General features: G+C 43.8%; 1 protein-coding gene and 1 long non-coding RNA gene across 2 annotated transcripts in view; both read left to right on the top strand.

The window, feature by feature from the left end:
- The first annotated feature begins 293 nt into the window (after window positions 1-293).
- The window catches only part of LOC113543469 (myelin-associated glycoprotein), a 31,581-nt gene continuing 10,381 nt past the window's right edge, over window positions 294-21,493 (top strand). The window contains exons 1-5 of the mRNA XM_053241843.1: window positions 294-330; window positions 2,547-2,629; window positions 2,953-3,315; window positions 3,424-3,750; window positions 3,829-4,086. Of these exons, the coding sequence (XP_053097818.1) occupies window positions 2,581-2,629; window positions 2,953-3,315; window positions 3,424-3,750; window positions 3,829-4,086 (997 nt within the window). The 5' untranslated portion in view covers window positions 294-330; window positions 2,547-2,580. The remainder of the gene's footprint in view (window positions 331-2,546; window positions 2,630-2,952; window positions 3,316-3,423; window positions 3,751-3,828; window positions 4,087-21,493) is intronic.
- On the top strand, window positions 12,144-16,470 carry LOC128321200 (uncharacterized). The gene is made up of 5 exons (XR_008304792.1): window positions 12,144-12,557; window positions 15,536-15,629; window positions 15,809-15,827; window positions 15,914-15,998; window positions 16,120-16,470. It is a non-coding gene; the product is annotated as an uncharacterized LOC128321200 (long non-coding RNA).

The raw sequence follows: 21,493 nt of genomic DNA, 5'->3' as shown, positions 1-21,493 counted from the left end.
CCCATCCAAATTAGGTGTTACTCAGCAGGTTGAAATCTTAAAGGCTGCATCAATATGTAGCTCTGTAAGCAGGTTTTAAGGATACACACACGTGCATTAACACTAGCAGTGTGCTCATGTGTGTATTTCTTCTACAAATTTAATCTGGTGTGTATCTTTAATCTTGTGTTTTATTAGAATTTCTTAAACAAGGCACACACACACTTAAAGAAGTTCCTGTTTGTTAGTGTTTGACACTCAGGATGTTGAGAGTCAGAGGCAGTTAAAGTGTTACTGTAAACGTGATGTTCATCACTTCAGCTCAAGAACTGGAGACGCTAACATACTCTGGTAAGAACCTCTCTATCTGTAATAATAACAGTTTAGTTCACGAGACTCAGCTGGAAAATAGTAGATTTGATCTTAAGGTAAATAAAACTGTGTAATCTTACCAGTATCTGTTTATTAGCTGCAGCAGGAGTGTTCACATGTTTTTTTAAACTTGAGATCTACTTTTTCCTGCACTACACCACTTATGGTGATCTACTGTCCAAAAATATATTTACATATAGGCCCCTTCTTCACCATGCTTCACTGGTGCTACAGTAGCTGATTTTTTACAGCTAGTTTTGTTTCTAAAAGCTGACATTTCAGTTCTATCACTGTATCTTTCTGAGTTCTGAGTTAGGACAGAGAATTCAAAGCTAAACATATTTGCTAACAGAGGAGCATGTATCAATGACATGTTGAACAACCAGGCCATGCAGATTTGTCTGTACATGCAATGAAGATTGTGTTGTTGTAGTGTAACATGCAGGAAGTCCACCGTTTTTGGAGTGATTTTTACCATGTAGCTTATAACATTATTAACTTATACAACAAATGGAGTTACTGCAATAGTATACACTTTTTGTGTGTGAGGCTCGGGCGTGGTGAGTGTGTGTGAGGCTCGGGCGTGGTGAGTGTGTGTGAGGCTCGGGCGTGGTGAGTGTGCGTGAGGCTCGGGCGTGGTGAGTGTGTGTGAGTGTGTGTGTGATGTTTGTAAGCATGGTAACTAATGACACTTCAGGACAGGAACAGTAGACTCACATACACACGGGTAACAATAACTCTTTCTACAACAAACACTAACAACTGATACTGACTCAGTTATTACAGTTATCCTCTGTGTGTAATGTGTTATCATCTCTACTGCTCTCAGCCAATCAGAACACACAGGACGGCTGAGAGCAGTACGGTGTGTTCTGATTGGCTGAGAGCAGTACGGTGTGTTCTGATTCGCTGAGAGCAGTACGGTGTGTTCCGATTGTCTGAGAGCAGTACAGTGTGATCTGATTGTCTGAGAGCAGTACAGTGTGATCTGATTGGCTGAGAGCAGTACGGTGTGTTCTGATTGTCTGAGAGCAGTACGGTGTGTTCCGATTGTCTGAGAGCAGTACAGTGTGATCTGATTGGCTGAGAGCAGTACGGTGTGTTTTGATTGTCTGAGAGCAGTACGGTGTGTTTTGATTGGCTGAGAGCAGTACGGTGTGTTCTGATTGTCTGAGAGCAGTACAGTGTGTTCTGATTGGCTGAGAGCAGTACGGTGTGTTCTGATTGGCTGAGAGCAGTACAGTGTGTTCTGATTGTCTGAGAGCAGTACGGTGTGTTCTGATTGGCTGAGAGCAGTACAATGTGTTCTGATTGTCTGAGAGCAGTACAATGTGTTCCGATTGGCTGAGAGCAGTACGGTGTGTTCCGATTGGCTGAGAGCAGTACGGTGTGTTCCGATTGGCTGAGAGCAGTACGGTGTGTTCCGATTGCCTGAGAGCAGTACGGTGTGTTCCGATTGGCTTAGAGCAGTACGGTGTGTTCCGATTGGCTGAGAGCAGTACGGTGTGCTCCGATTGTCTGAGAGCAGTACGGTGTGATCTGATTGGCTGAGAGCAGTACGGTGTGTTCTGATTGTCTGAGAGCAGTACGGTGTGTTCTGATTGGCTGAGAGCAGTACAGTGTGTTCTGATTGTCTGAGAGCAGTACGGTGTGTTCTGATTGGCTGAGAGCAGTACGGTGTGTTCTGATTGGCTGAGAGCAGTACGGTGTGTTCTGATTGTCTGAGAGCAGTACGGTGTGTTCTGATTGGCTGAGAGCAGTACGGTGTGTTCTCATTGTCTGAGAGCAGTACAGTGTGTTCTGATTGGCTGAGAGCAGTACGGTATGCTCTGATTGTCTGAGAGCAGTACAGTGTGTTCAGATTGTCTGAGAGCAGTACAGTGTGTTCTGATTGGCTGAGAGCAGTACAGTGTGTTCTGATTGTCTGAGAGCAGTACGGTGTGTTCTGATTGTCTGAGAGCAGTACAGTGTGTTCTGATTGTCTGAGAGCAGTACGGTGTGTTCTGATTGTCTGAGAGCAGTACAGTGTGTTCTGATTGTCTGAGAGCAGTACGGTGTGTTCTGTTCTTTTTAAATGAACCATATTGTGTGTGTGTGTGTGTGTGTGTGTGTGCTTGTTCAGGCATAACAGACTCAGTGTGTTTTCACATGTAGTTCTTTTTAAACGAACCATATTGTGTGTGTGTGTGTGTTAGTCTCTTCTCCAGGTGATCTTTCCTGAACAGAGAGATGAAATCAGCAGAGAAACTCATCATCATCGTTTGTTTTCTGTTTCAAGGTTTGTGTAGAATTTATATTTAATGTGTGACCTGATAACGTAAGTGTGTTAAACTCAGGCAGTAACTGAATCAGTTTGGTGTGATTCTGTAACACAACTGCAGTTTGGAGTAAATATTACTACACACTTTAGATACATGCTGTGTGTGTGTGTTACTGTAGTTATGATTTTGTGTTGTGTGTGTTACTGTAGTAATGATTTTGTGTTGTGTGTTACTGTAGTTATGATTTTCTGTTGTGTGTGTTACTGTAGTAATGATTTTGTGTTGTGTGTTAGTGTAATAATGATTGTGTGTGTGTGTGTGTGTGTGTGTGTGTCTGCAGGTGTTTTGTGTAGAGAATTCTCCATCAGTCTACCACAGAGTGTAGAAGCTCTGAGAGGACTCTGTGTTCTCATACCCTGCAGGTTTGAGATTAAAGAAGAATTTGATGCAGACCTCAAGACAGATCTTACAGGAATCTGGTTAAAAGACGGCAGTAACCATAACTATAACCAAGTCTTTAACTCTAAAGAAACTAAAGAGAACAAGATTGAAGGGGAAATTATAGGAGACCTCCACATGAAGAACTGCACCACCATCTTCTACAACATCAGAAAGAATTACACTGGAAGATATTACTTTAGAATAGAAACTTCAGGAAGACTGAAAGAGACATATAGATCATCAGTACGTATAAGAGTGCGAGGTGAGAGCTGCAGCAGTGTGTGTGTACAGTGTAACTGTAATTACACTAATGATGCACTGGAACACATTTAAAACTCATCTCTAATGTGATACTGTGTGTTTATCTCAGACTCTCCAATCAGCCCCTCAATAACACTGTATAAGGAGGATCAGGGGAAGGTGGAGGACCAAAATGAGGTGGTGGAGAGAACTTCAGTGAGTCTCATTTGCTCTGCTCCAGCTCCTCCATGTCTCTTAAAGCCTCCCACTTTTACATGGAACTTCCTGCCTGAGGAGAGAAGACAGGAGCAGAACCACAACACCAGCTTCAGTTCCTCTCAGCTGAACTTCAGCGCTACTCACCTGCATCATAGAGTCAATTTCACCTGCACTGCCACCTACCAGCTCCAGAACAAGAACAAATCAGCACAGAGCTCTTTTACACTACATGTTCTGTGTAAGTGCTGATTAATTCACATTCACTACACTTTTAATGATTCATGGAGTCTTCTAAATCCTGTTCTTCCTCCTTCAGATGCTCCTAGAAGCACGTCAGTATCAGCGTCTCCATCTGCTTCAGTGCTTTTGGGCAGTTCAGTGTCTCTGAATTGCAGCAGTGATGCAAACCCAGCAGTGCTGAACTACACCTGGTACAGAGAGAACAGAGGGCAGATAGGAACCGGAAAACATCTCACCATCAACACGACTGATTCTACACAGAGTGGTTTATACTACTGTAGAGCTCAAAACCAGCTCGGAGATCACAGCTCATCTGTGTACCTGGATGTTCAGTGTGAGTACAGTGCTGGAGTATTGTTAGTGCTAAGTCACACAGCAACATGGAGTTAGGGTTGTAAAATTTGAAGAAACTTAACTAGTTTGTTCTTGGCCATGTCTTTAGTCTTTAGCGACACTGCTGTAGGACTCAAGCCTTGTTTTGGACATTATATATACACATTCCCTTCCGAAACTATTGGAACGACAAGGTCAATTAATTTGTTTGTGTTATACACCAAAGACATTTGGGTTTGAGATCAAAAGATGGATATGAGACGAGAATTTAGGATTTCAGCTTTTATTTCCTGGTATGTACATCTAGACGTGTTAAACAACATAAAACGTAGAGCCTTTTGCAGAGGTGGGTAGAGTATCCAAAATCTGTACTCAAGTAAAAATACAAGTACTTATGGAAATATTTACTCAAGTAAAAGTAAAAGTAACAATCTTAATAGTTACTTGAGTAAGAGTAAAAAAGTATCCGATGAAAAAACTACTCAAGTAGCTAGTTACTAGTTAGAGCTTTCACACACCTCTCCTTGAAAGTCTCTTTGTTCTGCTAATATAAAACCTAGGTTGAAGTAAAGTAGCCTCTCAGTCCTGTGATGGGCACATTAACATCACATAACCTGTCATTTGCAATAAAATCTCAAACACACCCAGATGTTTTTCTAACAGTTAACTCTGTCTTTATTTTCACATTCACAACACAAACTTGTCAGCATCTGCATTTAAACTAGCTAACAGAGAACAAAAGACAGGGTGTGTGAGCAGAGTGTGTGTTTGTTATTATGTTTGTGTACGAACTTGTTTATGTGTGTTTGCGCTTCAGTATGTGAATGTTTATTTGGTCATATGTTCTTTCTTGAACAATCAGTTTTACAGAATTTGACTGTTGAACTTGCATGAGTAAAAAGTCTCTCACAGGCTGCAGATGCTGGGATGGATGTGTTTACTTTTAGAGACAAATTCCTGACTTGTGGAAAGGAGTGTAACAGATCCATACCTCCAGCTGATGAACATGAAAGGTATCTCTCCAGCTCTCCTGTCTCTGAGTGCCCTGTGTTCATGGATGCGAAGAAGTCCTCTTCATCTGAAGGGCTGCTGTAGCAGAGGGCATCATTTTCCACGCTGATCTCCAGTTGATCTTTTATGTAGTCTAGTCCTGTGCCAAGACAGATTTACACACTTTACCTGCATAATCCTACATTTTACAATATATTTCCTATATTTTATTCACACTATTCACACCACCAGTCCAGACCTTAGAACTTATTAAACTGCAACTCACCACTAATAAAACAGAAACAGAAAGAAGGTCTTATCTCAAGGTCAAATAAATAACATTTGAATTGACATGAACTGACAGATACATTACCTGTTGTCAAGATGCTCTGGTCTGTTGTCCAGGCAGTTCCGAACTTTGGAAGCAGTATAGCTGCAGCAATAAGCTCTGGTTCCTTCATGACCTCTCCAAAACGTAAGGAGGGGTTGACAGACTTTACAGGTTGACTCCAGCCTCTTCAGCTTGTCCTGCAGTTGATGAAGTGTTGGCAGCAGAAAACCCATATGAACTGATGATTCCCCTTGGAGTAGGTTGAGGGCCATTGCAACTGGCTTCATTACAGTAGCATACTCAGCCAAAAATCCCAATTCAGCTGTATTCAGCCTGTACCATAAAAGACAAATGGTTAATAATAATAATAAATGTAGATCAGCTGTGTCATAATGTACACTCCCACCAAACCACCAAATCCTACCCGGTCTTACAACTTACATTTTTATCTTTAATGCTGTGCATACCTTTCGGATTGCTTGTTCTCCTTGTTCCCTCTGGATACGCACCAACCTTTCTACAGCAAGAAACAGTGAGTTCCACCGTGTCTGATTGGGTCGCAGAAATTGCAGTTTGCACTCACGTTCCACAGTTTCAAAAGCCAAGGCTGACCTGCTGGTTTTGTTCCACAGTGCACTGCATTTCACAAAAGCCAAGGCTGACCGTGATAGTCTCTTATATATATCACTTCCAGATTCTGCCGCTGAAGCATCAACAGTAGCAACAAGATTAAGTAGATGGCATGCACATTTTTGATGTCTGGGAAGTTGGTATTCCAGGCCACAGTCCTGATCTAAAATGCCAAAAAGGTCTTGGTAGTCCACCTCCGATTCACTTTCGTCAGATTCATCCTCAAGTATGAAGTCTCCCTCCTCCTGTGCATCCTGAGCATCATTTTCTTTCTTTCTTTCTCCTCCCCATATATTCGAAAGGCCTTCAGAAAGTTTGAGCCACTATCTGTAGTCGTCCTTGTAATCTTTCCTCTGATTTTGTACTCTACATGTATTTCCTCTAAAGCAGCAGCAATTACATCGAATGTATGTGATCCTGTCATTCGTCTACAAGCCAAGGCTGCTGAACATCTCTCTAAAGGAAAAACCCCCAAGTAACTGCGCTGCCTGGCTGACCAGCAGTCTGCAGTTGTAGCAACGTACTCAGCATTGTTTAATTTTTGGACAAGTGCACTTTTCATATTTTCTAATGTATCCTGCGTTTTGAGACGCAGCGTTTTTCTTGTCATGACTGTGCACTGAGATTGCAAGGTTTCTATAATTTTCCTAAATGATGGTAATTCTACAATAGAAAATGGCTGGTTTCCTTCACAGACAAAATTGATCAGCAGCTTGTCAATCACTGCCTGTGTTACCTTCGTTGCAGGGCTGGAAATGGCACTCATGATCTTTGGATTCTTTTTTGAACGAGGTTCATCAACCGTGACTGAGTCTGATCCTCGTTTTCTTGACTTGATTAGTTATTCATAAACCTTCAGCTTGTTCGGGTGAATCCTCTGATGAAATAATAATATATGCATATTAGGTTACGTTTGGTTTTATTATACATTATGACTTGAATCACCAATTAATTGGTAATTAGGTAACCACAGGCACTTTGCACAAATAGCAGTAAGTAAAAATAATAGGAAAAATAGGCTTTATATGTATATAATGTGTGTGTGTGTGTGTGATTAATGGTTAAACGGTGTGAATGAGTAATGTGCTAGGCTAACCAGCTCTTCCTTTTAAGAGCAGTTCCTTTAAAAACATACTTTATTCTTACATTTTATAAGTACATGCATTCTTTAGGTAGGAATAAAATAAAATACAATCCTGTTTTTATTTTGTATGTATGTTCTACACTTTAGTGAGGTGTCTGGATTTGTGTATAAATGCAAGACGTCACAGTATGCTGTTCAATTTATTTAGTTTTGTGGAAAATGGATATGAAAATGTGCAGACGTTTAGAATGAACGTTTGTTCATGAACGTGTGTTGTTTGTAGGGTTCAACAGATATTTGTCATTGCTTGCACGAGAGCGCATATGAGGAAAAACATTCGGACAGTGTGTGAAATGTGGTATTACAATAAGGTCAAAGTGCCCATAGTTACCAAATTACCATTAATAGGGTTCAGATAGGCATAAACCCGCTACGTGTTTTTTCAGGTTGGAGCTGGAATTCTTGTACGCTGCGAGGTCAGTTCGTTTTAGTGCACACAGCATGCATCGCATTATGAAACTATTCTTTTTCACATCTTGGAGTGAAAACATAGACTGAACCTGATGCCACGGGTGATCTGCCTCTGATAACTCGCACACGTCTTCTGCTTCAGCCATCATCTTCCACCTAAACGCGCGCTAAACGTAAGCGGGAGATGCCTAGCAGCCTCTCGTGAAGCAGCCTCTCCAGCGTCTCGCGAAACTTGCGAACAAGTCATATAAACTAATTATTTAAAAAATCTCATATTTATTACCATTTGACAGTAACAGAGGAACGCCGCCAAATGTAGCGAAGTAAAAGTAAAGTTTTTCACTACAAATGTACTTGAGTAAAAGTACACATCTTTAAATATACTCTAAAAGCTCAAGTTACCCAAAAAATTTACTCAAGTAAATGTAACGAAGTAAATGTAATTCGTTACTACCCACCTCTGACCTTTTGTATCAGACCACCCAATTTTTAGGCGAGCAAAAGTATAGGAACAGATAGTCTTAAAGTAAATGAAAGTAAATAACAGTTAATATTTGGCTTGTAGCGCAGCTTCTTTCAGTTGTTATTATTTTTGGGGGGTTTCTCCCTTCAGTCTCCTCTTCAGGTGGGTTAAGGTCTGCTGATGGACTCGGCCAGTCTAAAACCTTCCACTTTTCCCCTGATGAAGTGCTTTGCTGTGTTGCAGTGTGTTTTGGGTCGTTGTCTTGCTGCATGATGAAGTTCCTCCCAGTTAGATTGGATGCATTTCTCTGTAAATTGGCAGACAGAATGTTTCTGTAGACTTCTGAATTCATTCTGCTGCTACCATCATGAGCTCCATCAACAATAAATATTAGTGAATCTGTTCCAGAAGCAGCCATGCGAGCACAAGCCGTGACACTACCTCCACCGTACTTGACCCATGAGCTCGTATGTTTTGGATCATCAGCAGGTCCTTTCTTTCTCCACACTCTGGCTTTTCCATCACTTTGGTAGAGGTTCATCTTGGTTCCAGATCTTTTGTGGCTCATCTCTGTATTTCTCTGTGAATTCCAGTCTGGCCTTCTGATGTCACTGCTGATGAGAGGTTTGCATCTTGTGATATGGCCTCTATATTTCTGCTGTTGAAGTCTTCTTCAAATGGTGGATTGTGACCTTCACCACTGCCCTGTGGAGGTAGTTGGTGTCACTGAGTTTTGTCTTTGGGTTTCTCTTCGCAGCTCTCACAATGTTTCTGTCGTCAGCTGCTGTTGTTTTCCTTGGCCGACCTGTTCCATGTCTAGTTGTTAGAACACCAGTGGTTTCTTTCTTTTTCAGAACATTCCAAATTATTGTACTGGCTATTCCCAATGCTTGTGCAATGGCTCTGATTGATTTTCCCTCTTTTCTCAGCTTCAAAATGGCTTGTTTTTCTCCCATAGACAGCTCTCTGGTCTTCATTTTGGTTTATCCTTTTTAACAATAAATGCAGTCTTCACAGGAGAAACCCAGGGCTCAAACCAAGAATAGACATTCAGAGATATTAATTCTTTAAGCAATCAATCTAATAGGGCAACAAGAAACACCTGTCAGTCACATGTTCCAATATTTTTGATCACTTCAAAAATGGGTGGGTTCAAACAAAAGGTGCGATATTCTGAGTTCTTTAATACACCTCGATGTAAATATGAGGAAATGAAAGCTGAAATTCTGATCTGTCGTTTCATATTCATCTTTTGATCATATTGCCAAGTGTTTTCAATGTATAAAACAAAATAAAATTAAATAAAATGCAAAAACAGTAGAATTGGCCTTGCAGGTCCGATACTATATATATATATATATATATATATATATATATATATATATATATATATATATATATACACAATGTGTTATGAAGCATTGCCAGCATGCTAACCAAACAAACATTAGCTACCTCATTTTGCTAACACAATGCCATTCTCCTGCCACAACAGCAAACACTTAAAGAACAGACACCATTTATGACACAACATATTATTTTAATATAGTGCCAGAAATATATTTTGGTGGCACTGAAGACGTTGCTCTACTATCACACCTCTACCACAGCCTCCTGTTCTTCCTCCTTTAGATGCTCCTAGAAGCACGTCAGTATCAGCGTCTCCATCTGCTTCAGTGCTTTTGGGCAGTTCAGTGTCTCTGAGTTGCAGCAGTGATGCAAACCCAGCAGTGCTGAACTACACCTGGTACAGAGAGAATGGAGAGCAGATAGGAACCGGAAAACATCTCACCATCAACATGACTGATTCTACACAGAGTGGTTTACACTACTGTAGAGCTCAAAACCAGCTCGGAGATCACAACTCATCTGTGTACCTGGATGTTCGGTGTGAGTTCTTGCCTCTCATACTTATGGAGATTAGCATATTTACAAACCTCTTTACTTAAGACAGTCCGACTGGTTCTTTTTATTTCTTGTGTTGCAGTTGTTCAGGAAGCAGCAAGGTATGAGAACACATGAGAAAATATATAGTGAGCCATTACCTGAGTATTTATTTGAGTATCATGGGCTCAGTGTCCAGACGTTCAGGTCACATATAAACAGTTCCAGTGTCTTCCTGTTTGTTCTGACATCAGATGGGTCAGTGTATTAGCATCAGTGGACAGCAGAGAAGCTCTTGGGTATGACAATACAGGCACTTAGTAGCTGAGTATGCTCTAGAAAAGGGTGAGACTGTTATAGCAGCCAAGAGTGTAGGACCCAGAAGCAGAACACAGACTCAAGGACAGGAAGTTAAATGGGGTTTTTTGAAGGATAATGAGGGTAGAGATGTGTGGGGAAGGAGCGTGACTCAGCATGGATCGCAAGGCCAGGACTCGATGTCGGGTCGGCGGTGTGAGAGTAGGATGCTCTGTCTGTGAGCCACGGGGAGGCGAGACTGGACTGGGTGTAGAGGAGTACAGGCAGGCCGGCAGGCAGGCAGGGAGGTGGACATGGAGCACAGGAAAAAAACAGGGTTACAGTACAGACACTGGACAACAAAGATCTGAGCATAAACGTGAAAGGGGCCTTATTATTGATGCTGCACTGGTAGCCAGAACTATCTGGTGATGACGACTGAAGAACAGGGGTTTATATGTGCTGCAGTCTGATGAGGAGATGGGAAGCAGGTGCGTTCGCTGAACAATTATGAAGAGGATCGATGTGGAGAGACACACACAGACACACACAGACACACACAAACAGGAAGTGGGGGAGAAATAAACACAGGAAACACAAGGAGAGGGGAAATAGAAAAACATATAGGAATAAGGAAACAAACAGGAGCCTAGCCCAGACCATGACAGAGACCTCTAGAAGAGTGATGGAGGAAGTCTTCTGTGTATTCATCCATGGATGGTGTGGTATGCACATGCTTCTTTCAACACAAGTGAAGCCAACTTCTGCATCTTTTCAAACTGCTGCTGATGCAGTGCCACAGGACAGTGTAACACACTCTGAGGAAAGCACTAATCTGCCCTGTTCTGCATGCATGAGCTCACAGACACCCATGATTGGCTAATGTCGATCTGATTGACAGGGTAGAGAGAGTCTGCCCCTCCCACCCAGAGAGCATGGCCAGTTTTGCTGTCTTGACTCCATGGTCAGGATTCGAGCTTGTGATCTTTGGACGTTAGGGTGAACACATTTCTGTTGCACCACTCAGGATCACATTATGGCTTTTTTTAAAAATACTTTTAGTGTTACAGATAAATTGTTGTTTTCTGTTCAGTAATCAAGCATGTGGTGTCCAGCATATTTTGTACACACTTTCAAGAAGAAGAAGAATCTAGGTTCTGGTTAGTTTTAACCTTATTGACTAATGAAAAAAACACTAATGAGAGGGTCTGGGATTTTACCGGCCGTGACTGAAGAAGCGTAGAAGGTTCTCCAAAAAGCCTGGAAGAACCGTCCAGCTGATTTTCTTTAGAAATTCACACAACATGGTACTTGAGAGAATGAATGGAGAAAGTATACTCTGTTACCCCCTCTGTACTCACTCCACTGTTCCACACTGTTTACCCCTTTCTGCATGCTTCTTATTCCTGTTCCACTTTATTTATGGCCTGTCAGCATTGTATATGTCATATATAGATCTTACACCTCGGGTCCAGGAGAAATTCGTTTGAGATTATTTAATCTTGCTATGCAATTCTAAACATGAAGGCAAATTATGAGCTTTTTATTTTCAAATCAGATTTTATTGGTCACACACAACCATACACAGTACGACGTGCATTGAAATGGCTTTTATGACTGTCCACTGACATAAAACACAATTTACATAAAACAGAAAGCAGTCGTGAAGGCAGCCGACCTCACCGGTGCCATCTTAAATCTATTTTTATTTTTGTATTGGTTGCTTTGCTAGTACTGATCAATATAATCATTATTTTGAGAACTGGGAATTAAAAAAAATGTTTAAAAAAATTCTAAATGAGAATAGAGAATTTTCTGAATCACAAGCTGGCTCCTTATTGGAGTTTTGCAGCGCTTTAGGGTACTGAATCTGAGGATGGTGAAGAAATGTTATTCAAATTAAAAAAAAAACCTAATCACTCTTCTGTCAAGTGGTCATTTATTATTTTAGAGCTTTCATTTCTGATTTGTTAGAATATCATCTCATTCTCTCTCTCTCTCTCTCTCTCTCAGATGCTCCTCAGTTCTCTCCCTCCTCCAGCTGTAACACCACTCAGGATCTGATCCTGTGTTCCTGTGAGGTTCATGGAAATCCGTCTCCTAAACTGGAGTGGCGTCTCTCAGGTCAAACTGTCCTGCCGTCAGAAGCCACGCCCATCCAAGTGGAGTCTGTGGGCAACACGAGTTTAAGAAGATCCAGTGCGTTTTCCATCCCTCAGTCAGTTAAGGACACGCCCACTCTGCAGTGTGTTGGCTCCAATAATCTGGGCAACGCCTCTCAGGTCTTCTTCTTCATAACTAAGGCTCAGAGGCCTGCTGAAGGTTAGAAAAAATAAATTCAGTTGTCTTTTGTTCATTACTTTTTGTTGTGACTTAATAAGTCATTACTTTAAGCTATTATCTCATTATTTTGACTTAATAACTCATTTTTAGTATTAGGAAGTCAAAATAACTAGTTATTATATCAAAATAATGAGAAAATATTATCAAATAATGAGACATTAATTTAAAATATCAACATAGACAAAAAAGTTACACCTTGCAGGCTTCTGTATAAAAGCATGTGAAAGTAAAAACAGAAAAGGGAAAGTTTTTATGTGAAAATGATGAAAGGAAAGTGTCTTTTGCATACGTGCACAGAACGAGATCTTTAACACAAAGTCACATGGTGACCATATGACGCTAGAAAACAACATTAGTAATGGCAGAAATTCCCTTTACTTCTTCTCAACTTCATACAATTCGAGTGTTTACTGGCCCTCTGCAATACAGTTTGTGACTACAGTCAGAGCTCCAGGTGAACCCGTCCTTCAAAGCTGGCAATAGTCTCATATTAACTTCATAATATCTAAAAAACAAAGAGTGGCATAATTAACTTTCTTTCTAACCAAACTATATTTGGTGTCTCAGTCTTGCATTCTAACAGCTCTTCAATCAGCTACGTATATTGATTTTAATCTAAGTGACGCTTACCTCACAATTATAACCATGGAAGGTACTCCTCATAGTCCCAGGCATAACAAATGAGAAGCATGGTTGAGCCTTGAAGCATGGCTGAGTGGTGATTGCCCTTGTAATTCCACAGTCATAAGACTGAGTTGCAAAGTTAGTGATTTTCACTAAATCTCATGATGGGCTGGAGTGAGTAGACCTCTGTGTTCCTGTATCAACACCTAGCAGGGTTACCCTTGGCATCTCAGCAAAAATGTCCTTGCGAGTTTCCCATTGCTGGTTGGAGGATCAGTCACTGGTAGCTGTCCTACAGTGCCAAGAGATCTTCAGCCGCAAACACAGTTGGAGCCGAGGCATGTCTGAGATCAGTCTCTGGTTTGCTCAGCAATGTAAACAATCACAGCAGAGTACTGTAGAGCAAGTAGCAAGTCTTAGTGGTGAGTCATGAAATTACAGACCCCACTGTTGTTTCTCTTCAGTGCCACATTTCCAAGAATTTCGTCCTTCGAACATTGCTCCCAGTAGTGGATAGAGGGATTGCAATCTCACTATTTACAGCTCGGCTTCAAAAGTCAGTAAGTAACTAGATGGAGAGTGCTCTGCTGTGCAGCACTCGAGCTCATGGCACATGCTTACAAGCTACTTGGCATAGCTGTATAGCAGCCATTGTCACTCGCAGCACATCACTGGTGGCTGCACAAAGCATTATGTCCAGGCCAGCGAGGCCAAAACAGGGTACCAAGGTGGGGTAGGCGGAACAGAATAGCCCCATGGCGGAGCAGGCGGAACTGAAGGGCACCAGGGCGGAGCGGGCGGAGCTGAAACTGAGCAGGACTGGAACACAGAGCACAGAGAGGTTAACAACGGCCTCTGCGGTTGAGACAGGACAGGCTGAGAGTTCAAAGATGGCCTCCTTGGCCGTGACAGGACAGTCAGAGAGTTCACAGAGGGTCTCCTTGTCCATAACAGAACAGGCAGAGAGCTCGGAGATGGCCTCCTTGGCCGTGACAGGGCAGGCGAAGAGGTCGGAGACGGCCTCCTTGGCCGTGACAGGGCAGGCAGAGGGTTCAGAAGTGGACACCGCTGACTCAGGAGGCTCTGCAGTGGAAACTGCCTCCTCAGGAGGAGCTGGAGCGGACGCCACCGACTTGGGAGGTTCTGCAGCGGGAGCTGCCACCTCAGGAGCTGATGCAGAGGCTGATTCATGGACTGGAGCAGACTAGGGGGTAGATTCAAGGACTGGAGAAAGAACAGAGCAATATGTAGCCCAAACACACAGGATGGGCAACCGCCATTACAGGGAGCACTGAGGATAGGGGAAGTGTCTCTATGACAACCAGGGCTGAAGCTCTTGGAATGCCTGCTGCATGCACCAACATCAACGGTGGGTCCACCAGACTCGACACCAGCCTCAAATGCCCTTGGAACGCCTTGGTGTCTTCAAACGCAACATCCACGATGCTCTGGAATACTGGAGTGGCATCCGTGATGGCTGAAGACTGAGGTTTGACATCCATAAAGGCTGGAGACTCTGGTGTGACAGGCATCTTGGGAAGAGGCTCTGGGCAGGTGGCCACATGACAACAGTGCATAGTCCATAAAGTCTCTTAAACTGCAGTTAAACTCCCCTCCAGGTAACAATGACTTTGTTGGCCCATTGAGTCCAAAACAGAACAAGTCCTTAAACAAAATCTCATCATATATTGGTACTTGATATGACAACTCACAGAATTGATGAACATATTCCTCAATGGATAGGTCCTTTTGCCGAAGGTGCAGTAGTTGATCGACTGGGTCCATGATTGGCCTGGGATGCTCAAAAAAGCCGCTGGATCCAGGTGTGGCTGATTGTTCTGTAACGTGGGGGTCGACAACGGAGTTGGAGATCCAAATGCAAGGCTTTATTTACAAACGTGGTCAAAACAGGCAGGGTCGAGCACCAGCAAACAGTGTAATCCAAGGCAGAGGCAAAAGAGTAATCCGAAACACAGGCAATGGTCAGGGCAGGCAGCAATCAATCAAAAACAAGGAAAACAGTCCAAGGGTCAAAACACATGGAAACATGGAAAGGCTATAAACAAACAATAATCAGCCCCCTAGGCGCAGGTGTGAGCAACTTTTATACAGAACAGGGAGAACACGTGACAAAACCAACCAATGAGAACATGACACACAAAACAAAGGAACCAATCAGAACATGACACACAAACAAGGGTAGCACATGACACAGGTGGGGAAATGGAGTCCTGAGAACAATGGCAAGAGTCCGGGGTGGAGTGCCCTCTAGTGGAGTCCATGGGCACTCCAGCTGGTGTTCGTTACAGTTAAACTTGTGTTTTATTTTCCAGAACACACTGCAGTACTTTATCTGGTTCTATCTCTCTCTGTGGTTCTCCTTCTGTGTGTTGGTGTTATTGGATTTCTCGTCTACAAATTAAAGCAGTAAGTGACAGATTGAGAAATATTTCGATCATTCATACTTATTTAAAAACTATTTAAAAATCAGTTTAGAATGGTCAGGAAAATAGCAGAATGCAGCAGAATTAAAGATTTTATGATCTTTAACTTAAAGATTAGAATTACCTGCATGAATAATATATTTTCATGAAATTTGTTATTAGATTGTCCAGGAAAATAAAGGTACGTCACACACAATTATTATTATTATTATTATTATTATCATTGATGGTGATGATGTTGATGATGATGATGTTTATTATGTGAAGGTTCTACAGACAGGAGATACTTATGCTTCTCTCCAGCTCTCTGCTGTACAGAACTCTGATTATGAAACTCTGCAGACTAACAGAGGTGACGTCACATCACTCATTAGCACTAATTATTAACTTTATTCAGTTAACCTCATTTATTACTTTAGATATGACCTTTGTAAAGAGCTAATGGATGTGTGGTTTTGTTTTGTATGTTTCAGGGAGGAGAGAAAAAAAGAACAACTCCTGAAAAGCTGCACTTTTTCATCACTTATTTTTCTGCCAGTAAAATAATTATCATTGAAGAATATTAAAGATATAAAGGAATGTGCTGGCATACATTTTATCAGTTTATAGTTACATGTAATGTTGTGGAACTTTGATGAAACAAGTTAGTTTCTGTTCCCAGTTACATTATAGCAATTATAAACTTGTTTACATGCAAGTTAACTAATAATGTTTGCATTTGCATTAGCCTTAATTAAACCACATAATTGCTATTTTTACAGTGTAGCTACCATAAACATTTGGTAAATCACTTAGTTGCTACTATAACTGCTGTTTTACTCTTAATGGGCTTTGTTTATGTTTCAGTAAAGTTGTGTTAATATTTTTGTAGCCAAACTAAATTAAATTTTTCACTAGATTTTGAAAAGTTTCGCTTTTTTTTCTTCATACTGAAATGTCTATGTTGATAAATGCCAATCAGGATTAAATTACCAAGAGCATTCACAGCATGGCTATTTTATAATTAGCCGTGGACACAAAACTTGATGATGACTAAATGCTGAAAGAGCACCTCCTGTGTGCGCCATGTGCTAAATCGTCCAGTAATGCAGCTCAGCCATTGCAGTGTATCAGCTACCATAGACACACACTAACCCAGGGGTTCCCAACCTGGGGTCAGGACCCCACATGCGGTCACTTGATTTACAAATGGGGTAGAGACAGAAACTCACAATCTCCACTTTTATTTCATTCATTTATTTTAGCGATTAATACTAGAAACACCGAAGACGGATTTTGTGTGCTAATACTGTGAAATGTTACTGGGCGTCATGTTCAGACAAATTAATAAGGTATGTGTTATTTGTGTCTTTTTCTCTATCCTGACATGCAGCACTAGCATAGCTCCGCAATAAGAATGGACAGATTTCGCCATCCATCTACCTCCACTAAATAAACTAAAAACTACTCTGTGTTTTTTTAGTAACACGTTTAATAATGTCTTGGATAAGTTTGTTTTTCTGAGAGATGGAAAGCTATATGGACACATAGACTATTGGGAGCAGCTAATGGTCCACATAAGTTGTAGGCCTGTGGTGCTGAAGCTCAGACATGTGGTCTCATGGGCAGGACTACAGAAAACAGTACCTACGGTAGCAGATTTCACTGGCCATGGTACTACCTGGATATTGTAAGTCAGTAGCCTTTCAGAAATGATGCATCTGTTGGTGCTAATGCTGATCTAAAGATTCTTCAATTGTGAGAATCTACCACCATAGAACAGTTCTGCCTCCCATGAGTGTGTGAGCTGGTCCCAGTCATATTGGAAGTGGAGCAGCCCTACATTGAGGTACATAACAACAGTCTTAGAGGTGGCAGTGCAGGAAGCAAAACCAAAGCTACATGGAGCTTTAAAGTTGGGTCCAGAAGCCTTAGTGGTTGGTTATTGCGTCTTATGGGTTGACCATAAAGTCTGGCACTAGGAAGTGTACTTCTGTATCAGTTCTGGGAATCTCCTTCACAGCTGATGACTGGTGTAGCTCAAGGATCTGTGCTTAGTCCTATTCTCTTATCAGAAAATGCCATCTTGGCTGCTCCTACAGATAGCTCAACCTGGAGGAAGCTTTATATAAGGACTCACCAGCATGTGCTCATCACCAGATGGCCTCCCCTGACCTCAGCTCCATGCCGCTGGTTTACCAAGACCTCAAACAAGTGTTCGACATGGCCGAGGCTTCATTGCTGCCCCCACATCAACCCTACAACTGCACCATCGACCTCCTACCTGGAACCATGCCCCCACGTGGATGCCTTTACCACCTCACCAGACCTGAGAGGGAGGCGATGGCCACATACATTTAGGAGTCCCTCGCTGCAGCCATTATCCACCTGTCTTCTTCCCCCGCCGGAGTGGGATTTTTCTTTGTGGAGAAGAAGGACAAATTTCTTCGCCCATGCATCGACTACCAAGGGCTCAATGCTATCACCATCAAGAACTGCTACCCACTGTCTTTGATGTCCTCTGCCTTCGAGCTAGTCCAGGGAGCCACCATCTTCACCAAGCTAGACCTGAAGAACACCTATCACCTGGTCCACATCCGCGAAGGGGATGAATGGAAGACGGAGTTCAACACCCCTACCAGCCACTACGAGTACCTGATGATGCCATTTGGCCTGACCAATGCCCCAGCAGTGTTCCAGACACTCGTCAACGACATCCTCCGAGACATGCTGAACTCCTTCTTCTTTGTCTACTTGGACGACATCTTGATATTCTCCCACTCCCTGGAGGAACATGAGCACCACATCCGGTCTGTCCTCCAGTGCCTCCTACAGGACCACCTGTACATGAAAACTGAGAAACGTGAATTCCATGTCAGCACCACCACCTTCTTGGGGTTCATACTCTCAGCTGGTAGCGTACAGATGGACCCAGACTGCAATAAATCAGTAAAGGACTGGCCACGCCCTGAAACCGGGAGACAACTCCAGCAGTTCCTGGGCTTCACTAACTTCTACTGGAAATTCATCAAGGGGTACAGTACGGTCACAGTGCCCCTTCACCAGGTCACCTCATCCTTGCATACGTTCACCTGGTCGCCGGAGGCAGAGCAAGCCTTCCTCAAACTGAAGGACGTCTTCACGACGGCCCCTAACCTAACCCTGCCTGACCCGACAGTTCATTATGGAGGTCGATGCCTCTGACCTTGGCGTGGGGAGTCGTCCTGTCTCAGAGGTCCCCTAAGGACAACCATATACATCCCTGTGCCTTCTTCTCCTGCCGACTCAGCCCAGCCGAGTGGAACTACGCGGCGGGGGAACGTGAGCTTCTCGCCGTCAAGTCAGCCTTGGAAAAGTGGCAACACTGGTTGGAGGGTGCCGAGCAGACATTCATAGTCTGGACTGACCACAAGAACCTTGAGTACCTCTGGACAGACAAGAGATTCAACCCTGGACGCTTCAACTTCTCGTTGTTGTATCGCCCTGATTCGAAGAACAGCAAGCCCGATGCCCTCTCGCATCAGTCCTCACCAGTGGGAGAGGAGCCCCCCGAAGAATGCATCCTCTCGTCCTCGGTCCTGGTGAGAGCTTTCAGCTTAGACATCGAGAGGAAGGTGCAGCAGGCCGCTGTCAACCAAACCGCACCCGAGAACTGTCTGGAGGGCAAGCTCTTTGTCCCTGAATCCATTCGCTCACAAGTTCTGGAGTGGTGCCACAGCTCTAAGATATTCTGCCACCCTGGTATCGCCCGTACCCAAGCACTTGTCCAACAACGCTTTTGGTGGCCCACCATGAGGAGGGATGTCTGGGAGTTTGTGGCCACCTGCCCTGTCTGTGCTCAGCAGAAGATGTCCAAGGCCCCTCCGGCAGGATTCCTACGACCCCTGCCTGCACCCAAGAGACCCTAGTCGCACCTGTCTATGGACTTTGTCACGGGCCTTTCTCTCTCCCCAGGAAACACCGCCATACTTACCGTAGTGGACCGGTTTTCCAAGTTGGCACATTTCATACTGCTGCCCAAGCTGCTCTCAGCCAAGAAAACTGCCCAGCTCCTAGTCCAACATGTCTTTCGCCTCCACGGCCTGCCCCGCAACATCGTGTCTCACCAAGGACCCCAGTTCACATGTCTCGTCTGGAGAGAATTCTGACAGCTCCTGGGAATCACCGTCACCCTCTCATCTGGTTTTCACCCCAAGACCAACGGCCAGACAGAACGCCTCAACCAGGAGCTCGAGATGGGGCTGTGCATTGTGTGCTCGGAGGACCCATCGTCCTGATCTGCGAACTTGGTCTGGGTAGAATACGCCCACAACTCACTTCCATCAGCCGCCAGGGGCCTCTCGCCAAGTCGCCTACGGGTACCAGCCCCCACTTTTCACCACACAGGAGTTGGAGGCTTCCATATCCTCGGCCCTGGACTTTGTCAGGCAATGCCGGCGCACCTGGAGAAGAGCCTGCCTCACGTTGCTAAGGAGTTCCAGGACCTATGCCAATTGGGCCAACCGTAAGCTTCGCAGAGCTCCGCCATACCGCCACGGCCATACAGTTTGGCTATCCACCAGGGACCTGCCTCTCAAGATGGCCTGCAGAAAACTGGCTCCTCACTTCGTGGGACCATTCCCCATCTCCAAGGTGCTCAACCCCATGGCCATGCTCTGTAAGGTACCCAGAACCTTGCAGATCCACCTCACGTTCCAAGTGTCCAAGCTCAAGCCTGTCCAAGCCTGCTCATTGGTGCCTGCCTCCAGAACCCCTCCACCCGCCCGGTTCAACGACGGAGGCCCAGCTTACACCGTCGACCTCCTGTTGCGCACCCGGCATTTAGGAAGAGGACTCCAGTATCTCGTTGACTGGGAAGGCTATGGCCTTGAGAAGCGTTCCTGGGTTCCTCCCCTGCACATCTTACACCCGGAACTCATCGCTCAGTTCCACAGAGACCACCCGGAGCAGCCTGGAGGGATGTCGTGAGACGCCCTTTTGGGGGGGTACTGTCATGATTTGCACTGCCGGGTCGGCGGCCATTTTGGAGGAGCACTGCCTGCGGTGGCCATTTTGTGTCCCAGCACTATATAAGGACTCACCCAGCATGTGCTCATCGCCAGATGGTCTCCTCAGTTAACCTTGTGTACCTGAGTAGCTATCCCGCCCTGTTTCCTGTGTCAGTCTTCCCGGTTTTGACCCTGCCTGCCTTCAGTATTTTGGTTAAGTCTCCCCCGCTTTATCGTTTGTCTGCCTATCGGCTTTGGATTATTTGGAACTGTTCATACTTGGATTTCTGCCTGCCCCTTCGGATTTGTCTGCTTTCGGAGATTAGCCCTGCTGCCACTAGCGAGTCAGCCAGCGGCGCCTCTCCATCGCAACTGGAGTCTGTAGTCCGTTACAAACAACTCGCGTAGATATTGAGCTTTCTGTTAGTGAGTAATGACTGTTTTGACTGTGAACTCGCTATTGTTTAGCTGCCTGTTCCTTTTAACCTCTGTCTGCGTTCTACATTTGGGTCCGACTCCGGCTCTGTGGCATAATTGCCCCCAAATGAACCTTTTAGGTGCAAGTACTAAAGAAAATATGCAACATAATGGCTCATTCAGGCTCTTGTCTTCTCACAGCTCAGAAATAGTAACTATCTGCTGACCAGCTTTTACTGTTAAACCACTGCACATGGTCCAAAATATGGTGGCACATTTTGCTATCAATTTGTATGCATGTTAGTCCCAGCACCATGCCACTCCACTGGCTTCCTGTATCAGCAATATGCATCAAGATCAAGTCTTTAATGATAAATTATAGAGTTACTTTGGCCAGGGCTTTGTTCCATCCCAGTCAGTGTACAACCATCACGTGGTCCAAAAGGTCTAAAAGAAACTAAGG

Source organism: Pangasianodon hypophthalmus, chromosome 18 (genome assembly GCF_027358585.1).
Source record: "Pangasianodon hypophthalmus isolate fPanHyp1 chromosome 18, fPanHyp1.pri, whole genome shotgun sequence".
NCBI lineage: Eukaryota > Metazoa > Chordata > Actinopteri > Siluriformes > Pangasiidae > Pangasianodon > Pangasianodon hypophthalmus.
Note: the sequence above shows the minus strand (reverse complement) of the source record. Positions and strands in the feature narration are given on the sequence as shown.